General features: G+C 40.5%; 1 protein-coding gene across 5 annotated transcripts in view; it reads right to left on the minus strand.

Annotated features, from left to right (window-relative positions):
- Grb10 (growth factor receptor bound protein 10) overlaps positions 1 to 25,012 on the minus strand; it is a 198,334-nt gene that overhangs the window by 3,619 nt on the left and 169,703 nt on the right. For all 5 annotated transcript variants that reach the window (XM_047560076.1, XM_047560075.1, XM_047560074.1 and 2 more), the window contains 6 exons: positions 22,705 to 22,803; positions 12,133 to 12,210; positions 11,067 to 11,183; positions 10,125 to 10,191; positions 9,825 to 9,912; positions 1,589 to 1,682 (listed from right to left, as the gene is read on the minus strand). In XM_047560076.1, the coding sequence (XP_047416032.1) occupies positions 1,589 to 1,682; positions 9,825 to 9,912; positions 10,125 to 10,191; positions 11,067 to 11,183; positions 12,133 to 12,210; positions 22,705 to 22,803 (543 nt within the window). The remainder of the gene's footprint in view (positions 1 to 1,588; positions 1,683 to 9,824; positions 9,913 to 10,124; positions 10,192 to 11,066; positions 11,184 to 12,132; positions 12,211 to 22,704; positions 22,804 to 25,012) is intronic.

Genomic DNA, 25,012 nt, shown 5'->3' on the forward strand with positions numbered 1-25,012 from the left:
ATCTAATGACTGCAGTACTGGGTTGAACAGAAAAGTCACACTACCCTGTTCACATGGACAAGGGAAGCTTTAAACCTTGGTTGATTAATGAACTTAGAATCACTTCTTAACTTGAAAGTAGTGCTAGAGCCAAACATACATCCTGTGGCTTGTTTTCAAGTTCAGAGGCTGAAATCTTCTAAGTCCCAAATTGCTATTCCTCTTTGAGATTATTTGGGAGAATGGCATTATGTACTTTGCCTGCCATGGAAGACCTTTTCATTTTATATTTTAAGTGGAGAAAATTCTAATATCTGCATCAAAAGATAATGCAGTGGGGAAAAAAAAGAATTACAAATGAAGCACTTTCTCTTGATTGATAATTCTGTGCATATAATGTTTAGTGGAACCTGAGAAGTGGGAATTCAATCCCAGATTCTGTTCCTTTCCCCTTGTGTGGTGCAGGGCAAATGCTCGTTTTTCTCATCTATAAAATGTGTACATCAGAATTTAGTGGGAAGCAAGAATGGAAAGTGACTCAGAGCATGTTACTTCTTGTACTTCACAAAAGGAAACCACGATAGCCTTCTTCTTCCTTACCAGCCCTGGGCTTCCTATCGTTACACTACTATTGAGACTGTAGTGAAGTTTAGGGTCAATATTTTCAGAAAACCCTAGGCTCAATCATGTGAAATGGATGCATTTAATTACTTTCCAAGCCTTCTAGGGACTTCTTCTTTGTTCACATGAGTCTCCAAGAGGATCAAGTGTGGTCACCTTCTTCTGCAGAAGGTTTCCTGGGGTTTAGGTTCCACAGAAGACATTTTATGGAAGTTATCCTTATCTCCAGAATTGATCAATTCACTATGTAAAGCATTTGATGTGTATTGTATCCCTACCTAAACTGAGTTCCTGGAAGTGCTAATATAACACAAAAATCATGAACTAGAATTTAAACTTTGGCTTACTGAAAGGAGAGTTAAAGTACATTAGAAAGTATAACAATAATTGCTTTGTTAAAGCAACAATAACAAAAGGCCCTCTGCAATGATGTGGTGGAGAGTTCAAAGGTAGAATCTATTTTCTGATCTGAGAGCCAGGTGCAAGGAGGAACAGTTTCTCTTTGGAGGGGCACTTGACCATGAGTGAGTTTTTCTGTGAGTTTCATGAGTAGCCCCACAACACACCAGCACAAATTAGATAATTCCTTAGATGCAAGTGATGCAGGAACAAACCTGCTGTTTGCCTCCTGTTTTCTACATACTTGTGCTCAGGGTCATCTTGCTCTTTGGTCCTCGTCATCCCCCACATCCTCCTATATGCTGACCCTGATCCTCCCAGTTAGGCAGCCCTTTAGTTATACCTATGAGCTAAAAGGTGCATGAGAAGCCTCAGCACAGGATCAGCACTTCCATCATTTGTAGGAAAAATGTCCTAAGTTTGAAAAACAAACCTCTACAGAAACTCTTGCAAGTTGCTTACCTGTGAGCTTGAAACTGCGTATTATTCAACCATCTATAGTCTAGTTAGTTTATAACTTGAAAATTGCATGAAAACTAAAGCTAGAGAATCCAAAAGTAAGACTTGGTATAGAAATGTCACTACTTACAGGTAAGATCTGGAAGTTTTTAATCTTCTGGTGGTGACACAGTGTGAGTACAAATGCCTTTGGATTACTCTGACTGTCACGGAGGAGGAAAAGCCTGGGGGATGGAAAATCAGCAATGGATTGTGAACGATGTTTAAAATCCCAAACTACACACACACACACACACACACACACACACACACGTGCACACGCACAGACACACCTCCTAGTCTTGTTCAATAACATGGACTTGAAACCCTGATGCTTTAGTTCTTTAGCATCCAAGTGGCCTTGAGGGGCAACAGCAGCCACAGCACCCACATGGTCATTTGAAATGTCATTTTTCATTGAAAGAAAGCAGGGATCCTTAGGAATGTGACTGACTCCAGAGCTAAGGCTGGGAAACTGCAAGATGAAGCTGGAACATCTTGTGCTGGAAAGTCAGAAAGTGCTCAAAGAATTGTGGGGACAGGTCCAAATGACACAGGGGGCAGGTTGACTAAATAAATCACAGATCACTGGATTATAACCTATAAAATATAACAGGAATTCACAAATCCATACGTGTCAGAAATAAATGTACACAGAAATTAACGGGGAGAAAGAAAAGCTTCAACTTGGAGGAGCATACCAAGGATTGAAGGACTGAAAAACTACCATTTGGCAACTACCACAGTTACAACTGTTAAGAAGACCTTCGATGATGCTAAAACCAGCAGACGAAAGTCTGATGAGAAACAGAACATTTTCATAATCTCAGAGTGTCTGGCTCCTAATGTGGGAAAACATTACAGAAAAGGGAAAACAGAACAGAACCACATTAAGAGTGTATTCATCAATTGTTCAAATTGCTTCCACCAGGAACAAGGCAAACGGACCTCAAATGCTTCCTGATAGGATGTGCCGAAGACACCACATCATGCTCTCGGGTGTTCCCACCCAACATGCAAATTCCCACCCTAGTCCCTGGTTCACAGTCTAGTGCAAAAGGAGACACGTTCCTGAGAAGTGGCTTTCACTTATGACAAGGTCAAGATTATACAGACATGCTCTGGGATATGAGATTATCCAGGATTATGATGCCCCCCCCCATTTTACTAAAAAGGACACAATCAGGAGAATTAAAATTTGGATCAGTGTATAGAGTAGATAATACAACTGCACCAAAATTAATTTCCCGATTTTATAATGGCACTGTGGTTACGTTAGAAAAGTACTTGTTTATAGAAATTTCACACTAAAATAATTAGGACGAAGGGGGCATCAAGCTACAACTTGCTCTCAGATGGTTTGGGGGAAAACATTACAGGAAAAAAATGATAAAGCTAATGTACCACTACACTGATAAGTGGGGTATCTGGGTGAAGTGTGTACCAGATCGTTGCATTATTTTTGTGACTTTTCTACAACCTTGAAATTATTTCAAAATATAATAATAAAGAAATAGGACAAATAAGCATGGAATCACCACTTTGCCATGAACAAATCTAACCTAAAAAATCTCCAGTTTATAGATTATAATGCTAAGATGGAAAAGCAGCTAAACGGAACTGGAAAAATCCCTACTGGAAAGATAAAACAGATTGCTTTTTTCTATAGTACTTCTCAGAGCTTTAAAAATGCACATATTTATATGTCAATTTCAACCCAGGACTTCTCAAAGTTTTTAAAATGCAAATACTCATCTTGAGTCTCTAAAGGGCTCTACCACAAAGAGTGACCCAGTCTTACCTAACTATATAATCCCCCTTTTACACAGCAGTTTGCAGAAACTTGTACTCGTCAGAATATCCTTTGGGAAACAATGCTCAGATCTGAATTCCATGGTTTAGCCCAGTCAGGCTGGAAGAAACAGTGCTAAGAACCACGGGTCCCCCAGCTGCAGAACATGCTCCACAGGAAAAGAGAGAACAGGGAGCTCTGGGTCTTCTCCTGGGTGGCCATGCACATCTGTCTCCTTTGTCTACCTCAGAGATCCCTCTTCTTTTCCCAGAGTCGTATCATCCCAATAAAACATGGTGAGATGGTAGAAGTTCAAGATCTAATCTGAGGAAAAGAAAGGGCTGCCCCTTTCTCTGTTACATGACTACCTGTTTCCTTCCACAGACAGAAAACTACAGACGAACATGTACACGACCTGTGCCTGTTCATTCTGGAGCGGGATGATCACCCGAGAGGAGCAGGCAGCAGACACACCATCTCTGTCCCTCAGTTTCAGGCAGACAGGCAGCATGGGGGCTGCTCGTCATAGCAAGAGCCTAGCAGGGCTAGACTGGAACGGGAGGGGTGGGAGAGAAGAGGTGTCCTTATATCCTGAGAGGGCTGGCAGAGGAGTGGATAGAGCCAGATTTGCCCTTGAAAAACTCCTTCTCCCAAAGCTTCTGGAATGGACAGCAAGACAGGAAGGAACCTGGCAGTGAGCTCGGTGCAGGACTGGTGGGCAAAAGAGCTGGTACATGCACACACAGGCATGCTCGGCCACGCATGGGGAGGCTGCCAGGGACCTCAGGAACATTTCTGGAGTCACGTAAGGCTTTGATATCTCTTTTTTTCTGGCCCTGCTCTCGAACTCCACATATCACTTCAGGCTAAAGCAATAGGAAATATCCCTCTCGAACCTTAGCTGTTCTTGCACTGTCTTTCAGAGTTATTTTCTTTTCATTGTTTGACACTCCAAATTGACTTGCCTTCATTATCTCTGCAGGGGTCAGTAAAGATCAGAGAAAGATCGTCTGAAACACACTTCTTCCCTAAACCTAGGAACCCCAGATGAGCCATCCCCGCGTCAAAGCTGGACCAGCCCATCATCTGCACATCTGTGTTTGGCCAACGCTCCTGCGGCCTGACGTCTGAGCTGGACATGACAACCTTAGTGCCAGCAAGGATGCCAGGGAGCACATTATAAATGAGACAGATGCCACAACAAGGGTTTATCTGGGAAGGAAGTCAGAGGTGAAGCTCCTATCTCCTTATAGGTTTGGAAGAAAGGCTGGAAACGTCACCAGCTGGGATTTTATACCAGGAAAAGCTGAAAGATAAACATGCATGGGAAAAGATAAAAGGACACAGACACACACTTGAGTGCAGCTGTCTACCCGGTTACGTGGGCACACCCCCTCACCTGTCAGAGGGGGCCAAGGTGGGTCTTACCTCATTATCACTTGGGAAACTCCTTTGAAAAACACATACCCCTACACCCTCCTCCCTGAGACTCAGGCACTCCTGCTCCTTGGGGAGGCAGACACCCTGTCACTACCCTGGGTTTCGGGGAGGACAGGAGTGGGGAGGGACATGTGCTTTTTGGCCACAGCACCACAGCGAGCCTCCTATGCAGCCTTCACTACCTGATGTCACCTGGCATGTGAACTAGCTCAGCCTCCTTAATGAACCCCACAGACACTACGGTTAACTAAGACAAGCCTACAACATTCAGAGGCTCACAGATGAATGGGGTTCACAGCTATAAATGGGCACAAGAAAATACACACCTATCCCTAAATTTAATAATGCCACAGAAGTTTCAAATATTAGGCTTTTCTCTCCTTAAGCATGCCAGCAACTTTAGAGAAATATACTTTTTTATATTTAAGAACGGAGTTATTTCTAATGGTTTAAAAGAGACTGCTCCATGATACAGGTGATTACTTAATATTAATTACCTAACATAATTAGCTTTGGAATAATTATACAGCTATCTGGGAAACAAAATGAGACCCATTCTTTGCACAATATATAAATATAAAGTCCAAATCCATCTGGAATCTAATGATGATAATAGTAATTATAATAATATATAATACATGTAATAATAATAAACAGAAAAATTAATGAATAAGGAAAGAAACAGATAATGAAAGAAGAAAGCAAGGGTGAATGGAAACAATATAATATGAAAAAAAAAAGAAAATAATATGAATGAACTCTATGATTTAAGAGTAAGAAAAATAAAGTATTCGCAATTTTAAAAAACAGATTAGAAAAATGGATATAAGGTATAAATATCTCAGAACACCAAAAAAGAGGAAGAAATCCAAACAGTTCTTAAGCACAAGGAAAGAGGCTCCGTCTGCTTTATGAGAGAAGTGCAAATTATAACTTTACTCTCTGATGGAGGAGGCGATGGGAAAACAGTCACTCATATGTTTCTGCTGGGATGACCATGTGACACAAACCCTGCAGAGGAGAACTGAGAGCTACTTCACAATATTATGTAAGCCTTCCACCCAACAATCCCACTGTGAAGAACTCACCAGCAAAGAGATACCAGTGAAATTATGAAATGACATAGCACTGTTTGTCACAACACAGGGGACTGGCTGGAAAAAAAAATGATGTTCTATGTACATATAAAAGAACCTGAGAAAGGAAAAGAAATGAGAGAGATTTCCATATGCTGCTATGGGACAATCCTCAGGACAGAGAGAAGAAAAATGTGTTATGGTTTAGATATGAGATATTCCCCAAAAGTTCAGGTGTGAGACAATGCAAGAAAGTTTAGAGGTGCAATGATTGGGTTAGGAGAGTTTTAACTTGATCAGTGCATTAATCCCCTGGCAGGGATTAACTGGGTAGTAACTGTAGGCAGGTAGGGTGTAGCTGGAGGAGGTGGGTCACTGTGGATATGCCTTCGGGATATATATATTTTGTCCCTGGTGAGCACAGTTTTCTTTCCTTCCTTGTTGCTTTCTTCTGCCAAGTGCTTTGCCTTGATATTTGCCTCATCTCCAGGCCCAGGGCAATGGAGTTGGCCATCTATGGACTGAGACCTCTGAAAATGAGTCCCAAATAAATTTCTCCTTCTCTACCTTGTTCTTTCCAGGTCTTGTTCACAGAGTTGAAAAAGCTGACTAATCATGTGCAAGATGGTATTTATGATTTACCAATTTTGTTTAAAAGGGGCCTCACGCACACAAATACAAACACATTTTGCTTATACTTTTTAAAAACAAACAATAACTGGGCATGGTGGCACATGCTTATACTCCTAGTGACGTGGGAGGTTGAGGCAGGAGGATCACAAGTGTGAGGCCCGCCTCAGCAACTTAGCAACTTAGTGAGACCCTATCTCAAAATAAAAGATAAATAGGACTGGGAATGTGATTCAGAGGTAAAGCACCTCTGGGTTAAATCCTCAGTACCAAAACAAAACAAAACAAAAACACAAATTAATAAAATGGTTAACTGTTGCAGGGATGTGTAGGGTGTAGAGCTGATAGGGAATGTGCCTTATTTATAGTTTGGATTTTAGAACCATGGAAATGTTTTACATAATTTAAATACTGCCTTTCAATCTAACATGAAACAAATTAGATCCATTTGCAAACACCAAATAGCAAAAGGAACAAAACAAACCCACAATAGTTTGGTAGCAGAGGCACAGAGAAGAATTACTTTAAGTGATTTCAAGCACTGTATTTTAATGTAACTTAAGGATAAAAAGGACTGCAAAGACAACTCAAATCTGGAATTTGGCTAAATTAGTATCAGTATTAATATTTCCAAGATATGAAAATACTCAATTTTGATGCATCTACATATAGATAAAGATATATAGAATATACAAGATATATATAAATAATCAAGTTAATACCATTAGTAACCAAGATCTTCAGAATAAAAAAAACAAATTAGAGAAGAAAAAGTCCCATAATATTGAATTTAAATTAGCAGTATCAATGTGAATTCACAATTTATTTTTTGATTTTAAAAAGGCCCAGGGATAGGATTGTAGATCAGTAGTAGAGAGCTTACCCTGCATGACATGGCCCTGGGTTGTATTCTAGCTCTGTCTACTGAGAAGACCGAAAGGAAGCCATTTCCCACTAAGAAGTCAAAGCTCCTAAGATGTCTGCACTATTTGAGCTTGATACACCTTGTCTCTCCTGAAATAAAACACTAATAGTGTGAAGTCAAAAGAACTTAGAAACCAACTTAAGAGGGGTCCAAAGGACAATGTGGAGCAAACAGAGCACTGAGGAGTTTTGATGGAAATAAACGAAACATAGAAAGATCTAAACTCATAGTGATCGGTAAGAAACACACAGAAGCTAATGGACAGTGGTAGAATACCAACTCATTCCTCTGAAAACTGACAAAGGGGGAAACCAAGCACTTTCCAGGAAACTGAATCTTTGAGGAAAGAAAGAATTCCATCTAAGAAGTGATGAAGGAATAACAAAACTAGAAAAAGATTTTGGATCTTCAGTGGAAGGCTGAACTTGGGCAAATTACCCAATGGCTTAAACCACTAGGTAGATAAGGATGAGACCATCGGGGAAGACTCCAAACAATACTGGCAGCCATTTCTCAATCCTCTCACGACTGAGCATGATGACCCAGCTTCATGTGTCTCCACAGCACCAGCCCTGAAGGCCTCTCGGTTCCCAAATCAATCTGCATCTGATCAGCCTCTGACCACCAGTGTCACAGTGTGACAGAACACAAGGAAGGAAATTGCAAGCATGCAATTACGAATGCAGTTCTTCAATGAACAAGAGATACGAAAAAGAAAAGGGAAAAAACTGGGGTGGTGAGAGACTATTATGCATTCAAGGAGACTTAAGTGATATATCAACCAATGCCATTTTGGATTCAGATTTAAATAAACTACTCACTTATTTATTTATTGTGACAGTGGGGAAATTTTGAAGATGGATTGCATTTTAGAAGACAGGAATTCTTGTTTATATTGTCAAGTGTAATAATGATATTAAGTCTAAAAAAGGGGCTGACACAGTGGCGCATGCCTGTAACCCCAGGAGCTTGGGAGGCTGAGGTAGGAGGAACATGAGTTCAAAACCAGCCTCAGCAACTTAGGGATGCCCTGTCTCAAAATAAAATACAAAGAAAAAGGGATGAGGATGTGGACCAGTGGTTAAGTGTCCCTGAGTTCAATCCCCAGTACCAAAAAACAGTGGGGGCTATTTTTTAAGAGATATGCACTGAAATATATGTACTAGTAAAAACAGAATATTCAAGATTTTTCTCTAAAATAAAGTGAGGAAGAGAAGGAAGAGGAGGGAAGGAAAAGGTAAAGAAGAAAATAAGGAAGGAGATAATGTGAATAGGGTTGGTCAATTGCTAGAGCTGGGCATTGAGAAAATGGGGATTCATGATACTCTTCTCTCTGATAAAAATTTGAAATTTTACTTATTAAAACTTTGTATAAAATGAAGGACGAATGGATAAATGGATTGCTTTTAAGAATTTAGAAGTTTGAAGAACTAGTGCTTTTAGGAGAGAGAGAGAGAGAGAGATTGTGTGTGGGGCCACCCTGCCAAGAAAATGGACTTATGGCATCTCACTAACTCTGACAAGGAGGAAAACCTGCCTGAATCTCTTTCTGGTGGCTCTGCAGTATCAGTCTGCTGCAGTGACTACCTCTAACTGTTCATGCATATCTGCTCCCCTGCCTCAAGTAGACCCTTCCCATGGTGGAGCTGAGCATAGCCTAGGGGAGGGGTGCAGTTTGTTTTTGCCATTGGGACAATAGAGGATGTGACAGAAACTTGAGAAGTGCTTGTGTACTGGGGATCAGCCTCCCTTGCTGGTCCTGGGAGCCCTGTGCCAGCCATGATGTCAATGATTCTAGCCTAAACTGCTGCAAACATGTATCCGGTCACTCCAGTCAATAGCCCCACTCTGCCATGCACAAAAGAGCAAAGCCACTTTCGATCACCCAGCCCAGCTGAGCTGGCCCAGGTACGAACAGCCAACCACAATCATGAGACATGATACCTCTTTGTGGTATCAGCTCTTTGAAGCTGTTTGTTGAGATGGGGATGTAGCTCAGTGTTGAATGATTCTAGGGTCTAGCAAGCACAAGGTCCTAGAATCAATCCCCAATACGCCCCCATAGCACCCCACCCCCACAAAAAGAAAGCTTTTTGTTCTCACATAAAGGTAACAACAATATGCATAAATGAAAAGGTGCAGACAAAAACAATTTTTTTCCCATTTTTCCACTTACCAAGAAAGTAAAATTAATTAACTGCATTCTTTACCTACTTAAACTTCATTTAAGTGGTAGAGGAAAATTCTAGATATAATCTGGACAGGTATGGGTTAGAAGCCCCTTCTGCCCCTTACTAACTGGGCCAGCCCTGCACAACTCCTACAATATATGAGCTTAGATTTTCTCCTCTTTAAAATGAGGATAAAACTACTGCCTACCCTACAAAGATGTTTGAGAAACAATATACACCCAGCAAAATGAGACCTCAACAGACAACAGCTCTTATCAGTGGAGATCCCTTACCCATCCACAAGGCCTTGCTGTTTAATGATCCTGTGTGATTCCTCCCTGGTGATTCTGCCATGAAACCAGTGCTGTGTTCTGTGAATCACTGTGGGCAAAGAGAGGAGGTGAAGAAGTGACATCTCTGCTCAGTGGCTTCCCTGAGAGCATAACCAAGAGCCCTGACTCCCACAGCTGCCCCTCTGTGGTGCATTCCAGGCCTGAGCAACGATGTGAAGCTCAGGGTGGGGTTGGGGGAGAGGGTGAGGACTGTTCAATTTTCTTTATATACAACAATATCAAGCAACTTATTATGTTTACCTGTACTCAGGGTAGAAGGATGAAGGGGACTTTGGCTACCCAGGATATTCATCCTCATGCTTCTCTTCTGCAAAACAAATGCCCACGTTAGCACTCATGACAACAGCAGCTGTGCATTAAATCACCTGGCTTCCCACCTCAGGGCAGGTGGCTGGTCAGTATCCCAGGCATCATGTGAAACCCCTGTCTGACCACTGAGGATAAAGAACATGTGGATCTCAGTGATGATTAAAAACAAAACCAAAAACATACTGGCGCATTTCCAGCCATCCCAGTATTGAAGCAGAGACACTTGATTCGCACACAGAAGACATACAGTGGAAATCCTGAAAAATCTTAGCAGAAAAGCATGAACTTGGGTCAACTCAGGCAGTTCTCAAAACACTGGTCTCAAGAGTCCCCATACTTTGGAACTTTCTTCTTTTACCCACACTCTATAAAAGTACTGGGAATGCTTTCTAAGTCAGGGCCCTGGACTCATATTTTGCACATGGTCTTTAGAGTCTCAGCTGAAAGATGGGTGAGATTCTTCCCATCTGGAGATTTAGAACTTGAGCCTCAAAGGTAAAGGAACTGTTTGGATACAGCCGCCCCCCCTGGAATGCCCATTGGCCTCATTCAGGCATGGTTCTATGCCCTGCATAGGCAGCTGCTAAAAATTCATCAATAAGAAGAGTTCTGCCCATGAGCCAAAGAGATACAAGGTTCTGTTCTCCTCCTGCCCGTTTCAAGGGATCCCATGGACAGGGAAGCAGTTGGGGCTGGCTGGGTACTGGAAGTATGGAGGACCCAGAGGGTCAACTGCTTCCTGCAGTTAGTTGCTCATGAGCACCCTCCAACTTGGCAACACCACAGAGCCATTCTTTTGGGAAAAGAGCAAATGGAGGGGGACTAACACCTGCAAGGGAGCCTATTCTGGCTGGACTAGGGTCATGATCTTACCCGCCAGGCATGGCCCTCTTCCAGGGCGGCACTCTGGGCTTCAGCTGGATTCTCTATCACTCTTCCTGTTTGCCCAGAAAAATCCATTGCCACGAGGGAGTTCTCAGAGACACTGCGCTGGAAAGAAAAAGCCACAAGTTTGTAAGAAGCAAGGAAATCAGCCACAGCAGTATAGAGGGAAATCCTGGCATGAAATGATCATAAAGATAGCCAGAAAAGGGTGCCCCCTCCTCCACCTCTAAATCCCTGATTCAGAATAAAGATCCACTTATTCAGGTTGAAAATTCAGAGGGACCTTGGGCTAGAAAGGGCTTTGGTTTTTCTTAAGAATAAGAAATGATCCCATTTTCTCATAGTAGTCAAACTCTGCTGGCAAAGTCACCTGGCACCAGTAGGTTTTGGACTGTGTTGCCCTAATCTGTGCTAAAGCATATCAAAGGCATGGAAACACAGGGTGAGCCTAGTCCTCAACCACAGAGTTCATGCTCAGATACATTAGCTCGGGGAAAGAAACACTGGTCTCTTGGTGGAATCATTTGCCATTTAAAAAGAATAGAAAATGAAGGATCTTTAAGATCATATTTTGAGGCCATGGCATGTTTGTGTGTCTCTGGGAAGTAAAGTACACACTGAAGATACAAAAGGAGTAATAATAATCTTTAACTTCTAACCAGAGAATGATTTCACCACAATGGCCAACAGCACCTATGAGTCCTATGACTTGAAGAAACAAAACTCTAGGCAGAAAAGGATGCTCCTATAGAGCTGGAAGTTGCTATTGATATTTTTAAGTACATGAAGTAATTTATCTAAATAAGCTTGAGCTGAGATACAGGGAAGGAAGAAGAATGGTAGAGAAATTTCCTCCCTGAAGGCATGATATTGAGAGTACAAAATTCACGTTCTGGAAAATGGAATGCATGAAACATACTGGCTTCCTTGGAATGTGAACACTCTTTCTGGAGCTTCCCTTGCCACCCCATGTGAAATGGGACGTCCACAACACATGGAGACTCAGCAGCAGTTTAAAAGGCCCCTTTCTAGGATAAGCCAGCACTGTACTTACCACTGGTGTGGAGAATGGAGACAGCAAGGCCTTCCTCTGCTGCGGGATGCGGTAGTTCTGGTAGAGAAGCATTCCATACTGAAGAGAAAGACCACAGTCAGCACCAGGAGGGTACCAGGAGCCCCCAAGGTCCCAGCACATGGCAAATGCCAAGGCTGGGAAGGGCAATGTTGAGTACAGAACAATGAAAAATACTGTTAATAGCCCCCATGAACTGAAGCACATTCAAGATGGCGCACTTCTTTCAGTTCTGCTATTATGCTGCAGGAGATGAACACTGACTGGTTTTGGAATGTTGGAAGGGGAATATACATGACAGTGACAGATGTAATTATAATAATAGGATCAAGAAGAATTAACCTCATTGAGTGTTGCTATGGGCCAAATACTGTCTTAAATGGTTTATGTTATTATTTTCATTTAACCATCTCCATTTTATGAGCTATGTACTATAATTATCCTCGTTTGACAGATAATGGAACTAAAGCACAGAGGAATGAAGCAAATAACCCAAGGTCTCAGGAGAGTAAGGATTTAGAATTTGAATATACCAAAGCTAGTGTTTCCCCTGACCACCAGGCTTACTGCTTAACCAGTTCAGCAGTTTGTGCTTTATTTTTGTTGGCAATAAGTACCCAGGGCATTACAAAGTCTTACACGCATCCAACATCCCAACCAACACTCCCAAATTACTGGCTCACACCACCCACTTGGAAGATAAAAGAATCAGGAAGAGGAAACAAAGTTATCAAGCAGAGTGCATCTTCCTCTTGACATTCCTTCAGGGGACGTAAGCTCCGATCCAGCTCTAGGTCCTACAGTATGTACTCATTTCTAAAATAAAAACATTTAGAACATGACAAAACAGTCTAACATAGGTATAATTGCATTCCCATGAGAGGAGAAGAGTGAGAACAGGTCAGAAGAAATAACCCAAAGTGACAATAGTCAAGAATTTTCCAAAATCAACAAAAAGACATCAAGCAACAGATTCAAAGAGCAAGATAAATAAGTTAAAACCCAGACACATCATGGAAAGACTACTGTAAAACAAAGAGAAAAACATAAAAAAAGCAACCAGAGAAAAACATACATTATTTTCATAGAGGCACTAGAGGATAGACGGCTGACAGTTTGCAGAAACGATGAGATGCAGAAGACAATGGAATGGGTGAGAATGCAGAAGAAAATAACAGCCACAACCAAGAAAAAGTTCCTTCAATAATGTAGGTGAACCAAAAATTGAAAAAATTTCTCAGGTCCACATTAAAAGAATTGCTGGGTTGAATTCTTCTAGTCTCACAAAGAAGAATGCAAAGTCAAGAAAAACTGACATACAGATATGGAGGTGATTAAAATAAAAATTGAATATATTAAACAAAACAGCAAATTGTCTTAGGGTTTTTAAATATATAGAGAATTAATATTCATAATAAAAACATTTCACAATGAGCAATGTGGAAAATGGAGTAAGTCCTTAGGCTGACCTGAAAGTTGTAAAAGGACTAAATTATATGAAATACAATAAGTTAAAGATACATGTTGTGATATCTAGGGTAGCCACTAGAAAACAGTATATAAATATCTAAGAGATGTGTTAAAACAGGAAAAAAATACAAATAAAATAACTTGACAAATCCAAACAAGAGAAAAAGGGATACAAGGAGAGTGGGACAACTAGAAAACAGCTAGCAAATGGTAGATTCGAATACAAATACTAATTAGCAAATTAAATAATACAATTAAATTACAATAAATGCTCCAGTTAAAAGATGAAGATTGTCCAAGTAAAGAAAAAGATGTGGTGTTTATCAGTGATATTCCTTAAACATAAGAACCCAGAAAAGTAGAAAAAAGACGGTAAAAGAAAAACTATACAAACACTAATTAAAACAAAGCTATATTAATATAAGACAAATTAGACTTTAAAGCACGGAGCATTACTAGGGATAATTAAGTGTATTTCATAATGACATAGAATTGATTTACCAAAAAGACATAAATATTCTAAAGTCTTGGGCACTAATAACAGACATAGTTCAACTTATTCACTTATTTGCAAGTACATGTACACAATCATTCCTCAGTATCCACTGGGGATTGGTTTCAGGATCCCATGCAAACACCAAAATCCACAGATTCAAAAGTCTCTCTCTTTTTTTTTTTTTTTTGCGGTACTGGGGATCGAACTTAGGGCCTTGTGCTTGCAAGGCAAGCACTCTACCAACTGAGCCATATCCCCAGCCCCCAAAAGTCTCATATAGAAAATGGTGTAGTATTTGCATATAAACCTAGTCACTTTAAATCAATTCTAGATTATGTATAATATATAATATGGAAATGCTATGTAAATAGATGTTGTCCTGTATTGCTTAGTCAACAGTCACAAGAAACATGCCTATACATGTTCAGTATAAACATACAAATTTTTCTTTTTAAAGAACAGTTTCAATCCACAGTTGGTTGAATCCAAAGATGCAGAAACTGGATATGGAGTGCCGACTGTGTGTGTGTGTGTGTGTATGTGTGTGTGTGTGTGTAAGTGAATAGAGAAAGAGACAGAGAGATGTAATGGGTTAACCTTGCACAAAGAAAGTCCCCTGCTCAACCCCACTCTTGGAAGGTGGTCTCTTAAATTTTTGGAATATTCTGCCTGAAAGAAATTACTGGGATTAACTGGAGGCCTTGGGTCAGGTCACACGGTATAATACAATGTGAGTTATGCTGGGTCTTTGGGCCGCACATATTAACTTGACTTTTGGAAGGGTCAGTCGTATCTACATGGACAACCATCAATAAAATCTGGACACTAAGGCTTGTGCAAACTTCCCTGGTTGGAAATTCTTTGTGTGTTCTCACATATCTATGTCAGTGGAAGCAAGTGCTGTGCATATGACTTCTCTAGGAGAGGATAGCCACTATCTCCTACTTGGAACTTTCTTGGGTCCTTCCCACACACATTTTCCCATTGCCAATTTTGATTTGTATCTGCTCAGTGTAATGCCATGAATATAAGAGCTTTGCTGAATTCTCAATCCTAGCTAATTAATGAAATTGAGGTTGGTCCCAAGCCTCCCATACTTGCACACGAGGCACTGTGCACATGCATGCACACACACAAACACTCACACAGGCTGAACATCCCTTCTGAAAATCTGAAATCCAAAATGCTTTGAATCCTAAATTTTTTTGAGTACCAACATGATGCCACAATGGGAATTCCACACCTGGTTTCATGTGATAATGGGTTACAGTTAAAACACAGGTGTACTAAAATTATTCTAAACAATTACCTTTAGGCTATGTGTACAAGGTGTATGTAAAACATATAAGAGTTCTCATCCTCAAGATATCCCATTATGCACATGCAAATAATACAAAATCTGAAAAAAAAAGTTCAAAATCCAAACCACTTTTTATCCTGAGCATTTCAGATAAGATGTACTAAACCTGTATAAAAGGTAATTCTGGGGTCTTATATACCTTTCCCTTCCTTTTCCTTTGGTTTTAATTTGACTGCCTTTTTAAAATGTCTTGAAGGGGATACTTAGATCACTGTTTTTAAGCCTTATTTAAATATATATATATATGTATGTATATGTAAAATTTGCCTTTAAAATTTTATTGTTGCAATTTGTTGTATTTTTGATTACTCAGTTGACATATTTTCTAATTTTCTTCTGTATACCATCCTTGATCCATAAATTGTTTAATACTGTCTCTAAGTAGGCATAAAATGCTATTTAATTTGTTATATTTTCAATTCATTTCAATTACTAAGAAAATTGAATGTTTTCCATTTTTATCTGCAGTTCTAATATTATTAATTCATGTTGTTTCCATTTAGAAATATGAAGGTCCAGATGGTGGTAATTTATTTATATATATTCTTTCTATTGTTTAGATATTAACTTATTGTATATCAGCTCTACCATAAAGTTACCTTCTACTTTCTTTTTTATTTTAGTTGACTGGATTTTAAATATATGTGTATAATCCAATTATTTTTTTCTTCAACTATTTCAGAGAAAGAATGACCCTAGAAATGTTTCTCCTATTTTTTGGAATACAGCTCTCTTATTTCTTATTCACATCTAACTGAACGTTTAGATTCAATAAAGAAGAAAGGCAATGGTGGTTACTTTTGCCATGTGTCTGTAGAACAATTAGAGATGTTTCTGCAATAAGGACAGTGGTGACACCTTGCTAAACACAAGTTAATATTTTGCCATGATAAGAAACATCTTCCCTATACAGAGTGTTAGCATAATAAGTAATGTTAAGAACATAAATGACATAAACAAATTCCTAAGACTTTAAAATTACAAATTGGATTGAGATTGGGGATCTAGTGAAAGGAGTCTATTTTATTCTATCTATTGTACATTAAAAGCTTCCCTTTAATTCCTACTTCTCATTCTTGCCATAAACACGAATGAATCGCAGGACCTCACACCTCCATAAGATGAAAAATTCCTTTGCTTTGAAAATTAATTATGCATGTGACCTTTCTGTTCTTAACTTAGGCCATATATAAGTTTTTTTCTTTTTCTTTATGGAAAGATAAAACAAAGGCTTAGAGTTGTGGTCAAAGAATGATTCATGAAATGCAGCTAAACTCCAGGGATAGAAGATGAATTTAAGTTGTACTTTCTAACTTGAAGGGGCTCTAACTGTTTAGGAGACATATATGCATTAGGATGGATATTCATAGAGGGGGGATCCATCATGCTCAAGTAGGCTTGGGCTTCCTGGGTCCTTGCAGTTCCATGAACCCATATGCCTAGTTCAAACCAATGACAGTGCATAAAAGTGACATGTCGTTTAGTGTCAAGCTTAATAACTGGGGATGCAAAATGCCCCTTCACACTTGTCTCTTTCTTTTTGCATGTTGGATGCGGGCAATGTTCTAGGCAGCAGCTGCTCTACCTGCCAGGTTCTAACAGGGCAGCAGCAGGAACTATAAGCCAACGACACTGAGGAATGTTTGCTCATTAGGAATAATCTGATAAACCACATCATTCGATTAACCTTTCTATCTACCCTACATTTTGGAGAATTTTAAGAGATTTTGCTTGGAAAGGGGGACAAATTCTGTTTCAAAAAAACTTAGAAAGCCATTAGATTTGAAAGTTCATCTTACGGGGAATAGAGTGAAGGGAAAGGTCTAAACCAAGGATTCTCACTCTTTTAGATTTAAAAAAGAAATAAAATTGGGGAGGGAAAAAAATGCTGTGATTGCCTTAGAGTTTAGCGATTATTTTTATCAAGTAAGATAATTAACATACACACAAAAATAAACCCATTTACTAGACATCAAAATTTTATAACATAAAGGATATCAACTAAGTGAGGTACACTGGATATCCCATTACTGAATATCAGAATTTTATAAAATAAAGGATATCAACTAAACGAGCTACACATAATCTCAGACTCAAGGAGAAGTCCTTCACAGTGCATAGTTAGCTTTGTGACAGCTTTTTGCATTGGATATTGTCTGTTCTGCTGTACCATGGGCTGCAGAGATGAGTGTCTCACTGTCAGGATTGGCTCTTGAGAACCACAAGTCAAAATCCTGGCATCCAAAGAGGCTGTGACCTTGGGTGTGAGTGTGCTGTAGGTAGGTACCATCTGCAGGGGAAGGGCTGAGGAAACCCTGAGTCATATGCATGTCTTATTATGACTCCTAGGTTGTTTCCACCTCAGGGATCCTTAACCATCACAGGATCTGTACTGAGGTCCAAGCCCTCCCTCGCTGGGTTCTCATAACGATTAAGCGAATTGAGGTATGTCAAACTCCTGGCCTTGGATTTGTCAAAGAGCAAGTACTCAACAGTTACCCAGCGTGTGGAAGGTCTGTTTTTGTTCTGCACAATCTTTTCACCGTGCTAAAACGATTCTGTTCTCTGCATTTAGCATGCTGCTTCCCCTGGTTGCTTGTGAATTTTCTTTTTGTTCCAGACACACACTGCCGTATTTTAACAGCATTTGTGCAGAGAAGGCGCCCTGTTTCTCAGCAGTCTGACTTTCTGCTGAACATCTAATTTAATTGCCTTTCCAGTGTCAGATCATTTAAAACCAAAGCAACCACAATTATAGATTCTTGGATTGATGAAGTGAGACCTCCCTTTAGGGGATGAATTTCTATAGCAGTTTAAGAAACTTCAGAAGGCAGAGGGAGGAGGGGAGGAGGTAACAGATAACTATTATTAAGTTTTAACACTCCCTGCAAAGACTCTACTGCATCCAAGAAATTACTAACAATGTATTATAAAGAAATGAGGAATCCGATTATTCTCTGCTGCTCTGTGTTCTAATAGCATCCTCCTGCAAAGTTGAGTGTAGCAATGTTTGACTTTTTCTAGGTAGACACAAGATGTAAGACTTCTTTATTTTTTTTTAAAGAAAAGTATTGCCGGACAAGCCCCTAAAGATGGATGAAGGTCCTAGGGTTAATTTAAAATAATAAGATTTCCTTCCAAAAAGTATTTTTAAATAACAAAGCTGCTATTTCAATGTGGCTGGCATTAATTATTCCCCACTAAACCGAAAAGATACCTGAATATAATTAGGGATAGTAGGAAGGTAGCTCTTTATGATTAAAGATTCTAGGGTTTCCATTTTGACAGTTGTTACAAAACAAATAATTCCCCACGTGTTATCTACTTCCCCTTTTGTTTCAGATAAGAACAAAAAAGGTCTGATGCACTTTTAGGGGACAAACGTGTTTGAGGGGCTGATGCTGGCAAGGACCTCTCATCACTTACTACAGACAAGACCTGCATGTCAACCATATAAAAACTCAATCCAATGTTACTTTAGTCTGTTCTGGTGTCACACAGTAGAGGACCAAAAGGGGTTCTTAGGGAGTCTCCAGTCTAAATTCCCTGTCTGGTGACTTGCTGCACCCATTTCAGGTAGACTCTGGCACTGCCCATGATATCCAGCAGCCAAGAGGGGGAGATACAACATCAAATGAGGAAGAGTCAAAGCCAGAGGTGCACGGGTGGGCTGGTTCCCACTCTGACTCCATTCTAATTTTCTGAGCTCTAAGTCCTTGTCCTCAGAATTTTGGAAGTGAGTCAGCCAAGATGCTACTTTGACCCATGACTGAACACAGTATAAGCCCAGGAGGGCTGGTTTGTGGGTCCTGCCTGGTCCTGTTCTCTGTAGCTTGCTGTCCAGCAATAAGAAGGCCAAGACTGACCATGGACTGGATCAACATACCCTCAACAAGAAGTCACCCTGTGCAAATAGCAGATACAAGATGCAGAAGGCATTTTAGCAGGTTCCCCCTGGCTTGTAGCAGAACAAATTCCAGGAGCAAAGAGCACTCTGTTCTGATGGCAACATGGGGTACAAAGAGGAGGAGCCATCTCCCCTAGAATCTCATCTCCTAATTATGTTTTTCTCTTCTTTAACTAAGACCATTTGACAGGGGGTCAGGAGGGAGGAGACATTTCAGAATGTCCTAAGAAATGACATAATTGTGGACATCTTGAAACCTGCTCAAGATGATGACAGACCTTGGAGTGTAACTAATTAGGACAGAAATGCACAGTACTCTCATGTCACTGGAGATTGGCCCACAGGTTCTGCCACTGCCGTGTTTATGCAAGGTATAGGCCCCAAGCCTCCTGTAAAAATGGCACACTTTAATCCTAAATGTGTCTAGAATCTGGGTCTCTGGATTAAATTAATACTTGCAAAATGGCTGGGATACCAGGACTACATGTAGAATTAGATCTGCAACTGCCCAGGGGCTCTTAGGGGAAAAAAGGAAGAAAGCAGGGTAGTTAGGAAAGGGGTTCAGGAGCCAGAGCATGGAACTCTCATCCTAGCTCTGCCCCATCCCAGTGGTCATACTTTGGGCCTCAGAGTTGTCATCTGTACAATGGGATCATATGTATGTCACAAAGCTACTGTGAGGAGATAAGGTAATGAATGTAAAGGAATGAAGAGAGCTCGGCCCATGGTAAATGCTCAATAAATGTTAATGATGTTATATTAATATTATACAATGCATCACTGTTAGTGCTAATAACAGACAATATTGCCACTTCTAGCCCTGTTCACTTCCCCTTCCTGTGATTAGCTATACTACGGCACCAAAGGGGAGATACTTGTTTTCTTTCCACTCATGGTACAATGGTTAAGAACTTACTAACTGACTTTATTATGTATTACCTAGTATAATAAAATTTATAGCTTCATAAAGTATACCACCATTTTCCTTTTTCATTTCCTTTTTGCCTTTTTAAAAATAAACTATTAATTGCTGTATTAAAACAAACAAACAAACAAAAATTTCAAAGTTCCAATGTGGCCTCCTCCCACATCTGCCCAGCTGACTATAATCTCTCCTCCCCCTGCAGTCTTATACAACACTTGCATGCATGACAGAAAATACGAATACACACTTCCATTTTTCCTCCCCTTTTCCTTCACACTGACATAGTATATTCCACACATACTGTTCTACACTTTGCATTTTAATTGTTAATAGTTTTTCCACAACAGAGCACAGAGACCAACCTTTCTTTGAACAGAGTGTTCCTCTCGATGACTGACATCCCATAACTTATTTAACCTTTCCCCAAGGATGACGGACTTAAATCTAGCTTAGAAAGGATTGACTTTGATCTATAATATCTTATAATAATACCATCTCCTTTTCTATTGTGAATTAGTAAAATTTTGATTTAATATTTGTGTGTGTGTGTGTGTGTGTGTGTGTGTGTGTGTATTAGAGGAAAAAAAAATAAACTAAGGTACTGGAAGACAGACATAGGAGGCTATTAAGGTTTGGATCTGGAATGTTCCCCCAAAAGTTCATGTGTTGGACAATGTAGCTATGTTCAGAGGTGCATTGATTAAATTATGCAATCTCATCAGTGGATTAATCTATTTGATAGGCTAATAACTTGAATGGACTACTGGGCAGTAACTGTAGACAGGTGGGGTGTGGTTAGAGGAAGTATATCACTGGGGGCACTGTCTTAGTATCTCTACCTGTCCCTGGCCCCTTCTTTTCTCTCTCTCTCTCTGTTTCCCAGCTGCCATGAGCTGAACAGCTCCTAGGCTACACCCTTCTGCCATGATGTTCTGCCTCATCTCAGGCCTAAAGTAATGGAGTCAGTTGACCATGGACTGAGAGCTTTGAAACCATGAGACCAAAATAAACTTTTCCTCTTCTAAGTTTCCCTTGTCAGGTATTTTGGTCACAGGCATGAAAATCTGACTAACACAGAAATCTCTCCATAGAGCTTATTTTCTGTGGCTCCTCAAGGAGTGTTTGGAACTAAGCCTTCTTCTGCTTATCCATCTCCTCAGTACAGTTTTCAGAGCCTCTGGACCAAATGAAAAGTCACTCTAGTGAAGGGTGGGAGTTGATGTAAAGTGATCTGCAGACCACTGTATGCATCAGCCACAGTCGGCCAAGTAAGTATCTCCTCCAGAAACCCCTGGACCCTTGGTCAGCTGATGTGCAACTTGAGTGGACTGCACAAACATAATTACTTATAGACACATGGGATGTACTGTATGTGTGCAAAGAAACACTGAGGAAACAAAGTGAGAGATGCTTTACCATTCTGTTTGTAGCTTTACAAAGTGATTTTAGGAAATCACTTTGACAATTATTATGATTGCCACCAAGAGCACTGTCCCAGACAAGGTTTTATTTAATAAATTCTTTTAGAACTGATCAGGAGATACTAGCTATGGTGAACCATATAATTTGTCATCATGCTTCTTTTCTCATGGCCTTGAATTTTTGGAAGCTCAGAGTCTACCCAGCCATAAAAATAAGTGCTCCTTCTCATCTATTGTTATGGTTTGGATATGATGTGTCCAAAGGTTTGTGTTGCAGGCTTATTCTCAGTGTGGTGCTTTAGGAGGTGGGGCCTAGTGAGAAGGTCTTGAGAGTATGTAATGAAGCTCCCTGTCTTCCTGTTTGGAGACGTAAATTCTTCCTGCCATGTGTGCTTCTGCCATTATCATTTGCAATGACAATGACACAACCAAAAGACCACTCACTAGAGCTGAGCTAAGGTAAGTACCATAACCTTGAACCTCCAGAACTATGACCTAAATAAATCTCTAACCTTTGTAAGGTAGCCTGCCTCAGGTATTTTGTAACAGTAACAAAAATGGAATAGTACATCTACTATTTCCTATAACCTAGTGTTGCTCAGGGACAATTTCTCACCCTTAGGTCCTCAAGAGACATGTGGCAATGTCTAGAGGTGTCTTGATATTCTCAACTGGTTGTCTCAACTAGATACTACAGGAACCTAGTGGGGCAAGAACAGGAATGCTGCTAAATGTCCTACAGTGCAAAGAAAATGTCAATAGTATTGAGGTCAGAAAACTGGGCTCTAATCTTCTAAATTAGAAGCTCCTGAGATCTTACTTAGAAGAATGTATAACTACATGTGATAAATAACATACTGTGATAGAATACTGGAAAAGTTACAGGCATTTTCATGTCAGAATAGACCCTAAGTCCTATTGCCCATTTTCCACAAGGAGATGTAAATCCACCACACACCGCGAGTCATCAAGTACCTTGAGGAGTCTGAACGCTGTCATCCAGCATGTTCTGGTTTGCTCATCCTCGGCACAGAGCAGTCTCAGCTCTTTAGTTTCATTTCTTACTTTGTTTGGCTAGTGGAGGAAAAAGGAAATCTGATGAGTGCAAAGTGGCAAGTGTGAAACATACTTTACGTTGAGGCAGGGCAGCACAGCACTCAAATCCAAGGCAATCAGCTGTGGTCACCCAAGCAGGGAGCACAGAGTACGCACACTCCCCTCCAGGTAGAGAGCATCCTCCTTCACAGAGGATCCAACAGAACAGACCAAGGCTGGTTGTAGTTACTTAATCCTTTGTTGAAGCATATATCCTTCCCCAGCTGGGAACTGCAGAGCAGTCAGACAGCAACACAAATAATCACGAGGCAATGGGCATGTGAAGCAGGATGGAACAAAGAGGAAGAGATGTCCAACACTTTTGAGGGGTCCTTGGAATCTATGGGAAGACAACCACTTTCCTGAGTTACAGAAGGAAAGATCTTCAAAGTCACCTCCCAGGGAGACTGAGAAGGTGGCTGGGTGCATTAGCTGGGAAGCAGGGAGGCCCCCAAGAGGTTACGGAGAGCTGGAATGGTCCCAATATGGACCCCCAGTGGAAGTCCAGAGGGGAAGAGCAATGAAGAAGGGGCACTGAGATAGAAGCAAACAATGCAAGGCAGGTAGGGGTGTGTTTTGTATCCTGTGGCCACAGAAGAATGACAGGTCTGCCTGGCAGAGGCAGGGCTGTGAGCCAAGGGAGAAGCCTGTCACAGGGTAAACTAATCTGGGCTTCCATGTGAACCCCCTGCTGTAACTCAAAGAACAGTGCTCAGGATGGATGCTGAGTTGCTCGTCCAGCTTAGGAATTTGGAGGGGCCAGGAGTGGGAGTGGCAGCCCAGCACTCCGGGCATCTGTGAGAACAGAAATGGGAGCAGAGAAAAGTGTGTTGCTGGTGTGGTCCAGCAAGAAGAAGAGGAGCCTCCAGCCCCTCCTGAGGCTATCTTGAGCCTTTATCTGGTTTGAAGTAGATTCCTACTATAGTGGTCTCCATTTAATCTCCGGGATATATTCCAAGACTTCTAGTGGGGACCAGAACCCATGATAGCTTCGATTCTATAACTGAGCACTTACTAACCCACTGTGGTCCTAACTCTGGCAGTATGAGAGGGGTGAGCAAAAGTAGTACAAATTTCTTTCCTCCTCCTCACAATTTCATGGGTATTGAATTTGTTCTGAGTATACATCTCAGCAACCTTAGCATGATTTTTCTCTTTCCTTAATAAGTCCAGAACTTTCACATTTTTGCTTAAAAGGAACACTGATGGACTCCATTTGGCATATCTGAATCAGTAGCACTACTCTTGAACTTTGGAGGGACTATTTAAAGTAAAACGAGGGTTATGTGAACATAAGGACTGTGATACTGCAGTACCAGATCTGATAATAGAGAGACTGCTAAGTGATTAATGGAAGAAAGTGTATACAATGTGAATATGCTGGGTGAAGAACCAATATTCTGTGCAAGACAGAGCCTGAAAAGTGTGAGACACCATCATACTACTCAGAATGTTGGGACATTTAAATGTTTTAAATGATTTCTTGACTTTTCTATTCAACATTAGACCCTGGTTGACCATGGGTAACCAGAAGCAATGAAATCAATATCAGAAATAAGGAAGCACTACTGTACCTGCGGATGATATTTCAGAATGACATTTTAGTTGTGTTACAGGCTAAGGAAGGGATCCCTATGTTCTCTTTTCCCATTAGAATGGACCTTGATCTCTAGCTCAGAACTTAGCCCACTGGGGTGAGGTCCAAGCACAACTATTCACTGGCTACCTGACATGGGCAATGAAGCTGGATGGTTTTGTACTCCATAAGTATCCATGAAGATTAAATAATAGGCATAAAAACCATTAGTAGAACATTTCATACATAGTATTCAGTAAAGATCATGTACCGTTATGATTGTAATTATTACTATAACCTCACTAGGGACAGAACATGGTCCTGCAGGCATGTGTGCATGTGTGTATGTGTGTGGAAATATGTGTGTACATGTGTGTCTTTGTATGTGAGTGTATGTGTATTTGTGTGCATATATATACATTATATATATATATATACACATATACATACAAGTGCATTTACTGGAGTACACATACATTGTTGGCCACATGCACACACATGTGAATATGTATATGTGCCCATCCATGCATGTGCATTTATGTGTGTACATCTGCACAAACTCATTCATATACACAGAGGGTAGATATTGTTGTGGTCTTTCCTATCGAATGA

The sequence above is a fragment of the Sciurus carolinensis genome, chromosome 8 (assembly GCF_902686445.1).
Source record: "Sciurus carolinensis chromosome 8, mSciCar1.2, whole genome shotgun sequence".
NCBI classification, from domain to species: domain Eukaryota; kingdom Metazoa; phylum Chordata; class Mammalia; order Rodentia; family Sciuridae; genus Sciurus; species Sciurus carolinensis.